We start from the raw sequence: 6,361 nt of genomic DNA on the forward strand, positions 1-6,361 counted from the left end.
ACAAAACCCTTAAATTCCTAACTCTACCCTTTAACCCATTGCCTAATAACCTAACTGGCAGTCAGGACCAAACGACCTAACTGGCATAGGGATGGGGAAAGTGCCTAATCGGCACCATCATGAATGCCATGACACCCGTACTCAATGGGTTTAAACAAGCCCACAATCAATTATAACACTACATAACAACATACACTGCACCAGTCACCAAAAATTCACACCAAGAAATCTCCCCTCCCACTATATCGAAGAGAGGTCCTTCCACTAACCTCTTGAGGCTGCATAAGATGATATGGCCTGGCTGAGGGTCACTGGAGAGGTCGGTTTAAAGGGCGCATTGTGGTCAGGGGAGGCAGGCGACGTGGGCGAGCATGGTTCACTGTCCAGCAAGCTACCACTCACACTATCCATGCTGTGAAGAATATAACCACATTACACTTTTCATTTATTCTATTTCAATTTGAAAAGGCAACATCATAATGAATCCATCACTCTCTAAATGAAGGACATGTTATGCAGTGACACTCACCACCATAAGTCAATGTTTTAAGTGCTTTTTCATCCCTTTACTACACTATCCAAAAGCAATATCACATGATTCCATCCATACAAATCCCTTCATTAATGAACTAACCTGACATGCTTATGACTGGCAACAAGCAACTCAAAGTCGGGTCCAAACGTCTGCAGAGCATCCACAAGGAGGAGAGAGTGCACGCTGAGTGTAACTGTGCTATCAAAGGGACGTTTGTTTAGGTTGGCTCTCACTCCAGTGACCTGTAATTCTGCAATGCTCCTTCCACGTGACTGCAACTGTAGAGAAAATGAATGAGTATTCTAACCTCTGAGAGATTCTGGAAAGACATATGCTTTTTCCTCCTCTTTTTGTTCGCCAAAATCAAAATCAATTATAAAAACTCCCACCAAAGCCCATTGGAGTTTAATACTTATAAACTTTTCAAAGTTACATACCAGAAACTTATCTCACATCAGAGACACTTACCTCCAAGGACAGCTTATCTACTGTGAATTGCACCACCAACAGTTTTCCCTCGTCTGTCGGGGAAGAGCTTCCCTTGCTCAGGTCTTCCAGTGATTGGTCATCGATGGTCATGAGGGTACTGGACCGGGTCATTGCTCCTGTAACTGTGTCTGAATCTGTGGAGTCCATCCTGGGAATTCCAACAACAAAATTTAGTTAAAAATTAAAAATATGTGTGTATATATGTATACATAAAAAAAAAAAAAAAAACATATATATATATATATATATATATATCTATATATATATATATATCTATATATCTATATCTATCTATCTATCTATCTATCTATATATATATATATATATATATATATAGATAGACCTGAAGATGGGATCCAGATGGATCCTGAAACTGTTGTCTCAATTTCAATAAATCTGTTTTGTGTATAGTGGGTTTATCTGCCATTTACCAACACGGAAGAGTGTTTTTGCAAGTCATATATATATATATAATATGTATGTATATATATATGTATATATATATATATATATATATATATATTATATAATATATATATATATATATATATATATATATATATATTATATTATATATATATAATATATATGTATATTATATGTATATGTATATGTATATGTATATGTATATATAAATATATATATATATATATATATGTATATATATATATATATATATATATATATATATGTATGTATGTATATATATATATATGTATAAAATATATATATATATATATATATATATATATATATATATATGTATATATATATATATATATATATATATATTATATATATATATATATATACAATATTCATGTGATTTACCTTTTTTATAACTGTATTTCATGGACAACAAACCTGTTTCTATAGTCCAATATTATGTCCCTAGAAACAAAATTATGGCTCTACCTCATGAAAAGCATTAAAGCTACTGCAAATAAAGAGTTACACACCTGGCAGGCTTTGCTGCATGATCACTGTAGAATTGAGATATCATATTCCGTAGAGCTTGTACTTTTTGCTCATTGACATGAACCACCAGGCTGGGTAGTGTGCCCGACAATGTGGCACTGGGCCACTGCTGTTGTGCATCGGGCATCGCTACTACACGTCTCTCTAGCTGCAGGTTGATGCTAAATCTATCTAAGACATGCATTTGTCCTGCAAAAGAAAGCTCAAATGACATATAATTCAGCATATAAATTTTCTGAAGCAAAGATGTTTTCCCATATCACTTTAATAACATCAAAGGAAAGATGATCTTACCTGTGCCCTTCAGGTAAGCAAATCGCCAATTATCCCGTACTTTTCCGACTAGCACCTGCATATCGCAGAGTCGCAGGTCATACCTGGAATACCAATCCTAAATCAATGTCAAATGTATCTTCAGATTCATACTTGCTATTAGCATTATATGGTATTGATATAACAAAAACAAAAAAATAAACAAAGGCAAAACTATTACTAACAGAACAACACAAAACCTCAAAATTACTTTGAGCCAATATAACAAAAATGCTATTCAATATAGTGCACTCTAACCTCTGACTACCTTATATCCAAATGCACCACACAATGAACACCCAAAGTCACCTATCATAAATCCTGTCGTGCAAATCGGACTCAGAGAATATGGCTTGCTTGTCCGGCAAAGAGGACTTCCTTTCCAACCCTTCTTTGGCTCCATCCATGGACATCATTTCCAGCTCATCGGGGGTAGAACAAGGTGTAGCAAACTCATCTGCCAGACAAAGGTACAAGTTTTGAGGTACACCTAACATCGGTGATAATTCTGGTTGCCCCCGAAACACCACATGTATGGAAATTATAAGAGCAAAATAATCACTGAACTTGAAATAAATGTCAAAGAATCTAATCCGTCATGGCAAAAATATGCCGACACACAATGTAAGGTCGGAATAAATTCAAGAAAGTACCTTCATCGTCACTGACAGTATCCAGTTCATCATTCAGCTTCGTCTGGGACAGAGGCTGGGCAGAGCAGAAGATCAGCTTTCCGAAGTCAAGCACGACCAGCGTTGCATTGCGATCTTTGAAATGCTCTGGCATGATGATCTGCGGCGCTGAGATGTCCAACTTGATGTCCCACCGTTTCCTCATCATCTGTGAGATATAAGGAAAAGAAATAGTTAGGGAATATATAATATCTTAAGGTCTTTCAACAGCAGTTAAACCACTCATGCCGGGGGCATTCTAGCCTTTTAGGCCTTTTGGCCGGGGCTCTCGAACGCATAGGCCTAAATCAGTTAAATAACGGACGGCGTTTGACGTCAGCCGCTGATATGGCCAAAAATGCATGGTACACAAGTGTACCGCCCGACAGCAATGGGTTAATGGTAATGTTTCATAATTTCAGAACATGAGGTAACTTTACATACAAATTTGCAATGATACAAAGAAAAGACAACAGCCTGTTCCCCTAAAATCAAGGACTGTTTAATTTCTCATCAAGCCGTTTTTAATTTTTACTTACAAGACTTCCATCCATAATCTGTTCCCAGTTCCGCTTTAACTCTTGCTTAGTCTGTTCCTTCAATTCTTCATATCTGTGCAAGAAAAAAAATCAATCAGAGGAAAATATCATAGTTAAAAAATAAAATTATCATCCATAAAAACTGCAAAATGAACATTCACTTCCAAGACTCATTATCAGATTTCATGAAAGATGATTATTAATTTATTTAGCTTCCATATAGGAAAAAGCAACATCTATGTCTATAATTACACCAATCAGCTTACTGACCATCTACTAAGACAACCATTACATCTTGCTTCCTATTTGGAAATTTATCCAACCCTCAACAAATCAGAATTTTCTCTTTAAACAAAAGTCTTCAACAACAAAACACCAAGAATGATAATATCAACAACAACAATAACACCACCCAATATATCTAGCATTCATTCAAACAATATATCCTACTTCCATAACTTCCTAAAAAAAAAAATAAATAAATAAATAAAAATAAATAAATAAATAAAAAAAAAATCACTGCTCTATCTTCAATAAAAAAAATCCCTACCTCTTCTTGGCAGCTGAAGTGAGGGCCGTCAATTGCGCTGGGTGGCCGTAACCCTCTTTCTTTTGGTAGGGTGTGGTGAAGAAGTTGCTAATGGCTTCCAAGGCAGAGGGATTGTACACAATGTCCAAGGAGGTGGAACTGACGACAAGCCTGGGGATGAATAGATCAGGTTTCATTTTCACTCATAAAGGTTCAAAATTCGAGCACGAATTCGAGGCAACCGTAAAATGACATGCAAAACAGACTAATCTGAAGCAACCTACTTATGATCTGCGCGGGAATTAAAGGGTCGAGATTCGTAAGTGAGAGAAAACAGGGGGCCTTCACTCTTGCTTTGCGATGGAGATATCATGGTGGTCAGTTTGGCATACATGGTCGAAGTTCTTGACATGGCTGCCTTAAGGCCAGAGCCAGAGTCCCGCGTCTGGGGGGACACCAGCAGCGGGAAAGCCGAGTCCTCAGTGACCTGCGACACAAAGTATTAGCAATCCCTTTAACAAACAAAAAACAACAAGATAATCTGAAAAAAAGTCAGATATGTAATGTAAAGTTCAAAATTGTATCAAATGGCTACTACGATAAAGTGCATTCTGTCACAAACCTCAACTTGTGCCTGCCATTTTGCAATGACCAAACCAACAACAGTTTTATCTTTAAGAATTTAACAACTGTCATGACCACTTCAGACTTCTCAATTATGCCAGGTAATCCTTACCTTGTCTTTCAAGTTCATAGAGCCGAGTTCAATGTCAAATTTATAGGACTTGCTTCTTGGACGTGACTCTAGAGCCATCTTTACATTAGCGAACTCCAGCTCAAACAATTCCATTCTGTTTCAAAGAATGAACACATTTTATTGTTAATACAATCTATAACACTAGAAAAGCAAAAATTTATATCATATCCAATTCTATAAGCTTGCCTTTTTAAAAATGTCTCAAATCAAAATTTTACCAAACAAACAGGAACCATTAAAAAACTCACTTCTCTTTCCCTTCCGTGGATGATCCTGGAGACGGTGGCTTCTTTGAGGAGAGAGAAAAAATGCCTTGCTTCAAGGTGAAGCTCAACTGGCAAAACACAGCATCTCTCTTCATGAAAGTGTTGTTCTCCACACTATCTGATAGCACATAAAGGATTTCCTCTTCAAGGGATCCTGACACCTGTTTCTCAGATTCCTTAGGGGCAGGAGAGAATTCTATGGCCAGAGGAGTCTTGGGATCCACCTCGGGGCTCTTTGATTCCAGTTGTTCTTCTGGAGGTGTTGTTGGGGAGGTGGGCTCTGTGTCTGATGCATACCATCCTCCCCACATGGGAAACCAGCGGTGCAGGATGCCCTCGCCACTCTGCGTGGGGGACGTGGGCTCTTCTGCCTCCATTGGGCTTTTGGGTTTGGGAGGGGGTGATGCACTGGAGCGAGAGGCCTCCTGTTCCTTTGCTACCTTCTCCATTGCCATCTCTCGAAGCGACCGGAGCTCGGTGAAGTCAAGCTCCTGCTCAATCTTCAGTTGGTGGGCTTTGTGCTCTGTCAGAACTGTTGCAGGGTTCCGGAGGTGATCACTGTAAACATTCACATACGTAACAATGTCCCTTGCTCTTTGTTGGGCCGCGGCCCAGTTCCGCCCAGCATACCGCCGGTGGATTTTATCAAGATGTGACTGAATGGCATACTGCCACCAGTCATACGGGTTTTCCTTCACTGTGCACGTGGGTCTCCATTTCCTGTAATGACGTGCTTTTTCCAAACGATCATACTCCTTGTTCCATTTCACAGCCTGGCGATACTGGGAATCAATCAGACTCAGAGGAAACTTTTCTAGTTTGAGATCGCACGTTAGGCGAGGCGTGGCCCGTGACCGCAGAGGAGCCTCACTCAGGTTACGCTTGACACACGCTGTGGCACTCACTGGTGTCAAGATATATTCATGGTCGCGTTTCCCAATTGCTGATAACATGTGTGCCTGTGGAGGAGCGACAAGAAAGATACAATAGATTCTAATTATTAGTAAAGGATTACATTCTCACTCCAATAATGATAAATTTACTTCCCTACGACTCTACAAACACGTCTACATATACATCAATCATCACAAACATCCAAATTACTGAACAATAATAACGAGATTAGTAGACTTACTGCTAGTTCCCCCAAAGACATGTTGCTATAAACATCAGCTGTTGTATCCCAGTATATCCCCATATTTTGCAGTTCAAGCAATTTGTATGCCATTTTAGTATTGCCTCCATATACAAATCTGGAAAAAAGGTCAGAAGTTAAACACATTTT

General features: G+C 38.6%; 1 protein-coding gene across 1 annotated transcript in view; it reads right to left on the minus strand.

Moving 5' to 3' along the window:
* Positions 1-6,361, minus strand: part of Vps13D (vacuolar protein sorting 13D) — a 58,941-nt gene that overhangs the window by 48,162 nt on the left and 4,418 nt on the right. Inside the window, exons 4-16 of the mRNA XM_086552409.1 lie at positions 6,212-6,329; positions 5,059-6,035; positions 4,790-4,904; positions 4,338-4,540; positions 4,075-4,224; positions 3,525-3,597; positions 2,968-3,154; positions 2,624-2,771; positions 2,297-2,379; positions 1,984-2,191; positions 1,004-1,172; positions 635-813; positions 270-412 (exon numbers count right to left, since the gene is read on the minus strand). Coding sequence (XP_086408535.1) covers positions 270-412; positions 635-813; positions 1,004-1,172; positions 1,984-2,191; positions 2,297-2,379; positions 2,624-2,771; positions 2,968-3,154; positions 3,525-3,597; positions 4,075-4,224; positions 4,338-4,540; positions 4,790-4,904; positions 5,059-6,035; positions 6,212-6,329 — 2,753 coding nt within the window. The remainder of the gene's footprint in view (positions 1-269; positions 413-634; positions 814-1,003; positions 1,173-1,983; positions 2,192-2,296; positions 2,380-2,623; positions 2,772-2,967; positions 3,155-3,524; positions 3,598-4,074; positions 4,225-4,337; positions 4,541-4,789; positions 4,905-5,058; positions 6,036-6,211; positions 6,330-6,361) is intronic.

Source organism: Penaeus japonicus, unplaced genomic scaffold, assembly GCF_977035675.1.
Source record: "Penaeus japonicus unplaced genomic scaffold, GWHDUDI00000001_assembly GWHDUDI00000026, whole genome shotgun sequence".
In the NCBI taxonomy this organism is placed as follows: Eukaryota; Metazoa; Arthropoda; class Malacostraca; order Decapoda; family Penaeidae; genus Penaeus; species Penaeus japonicus.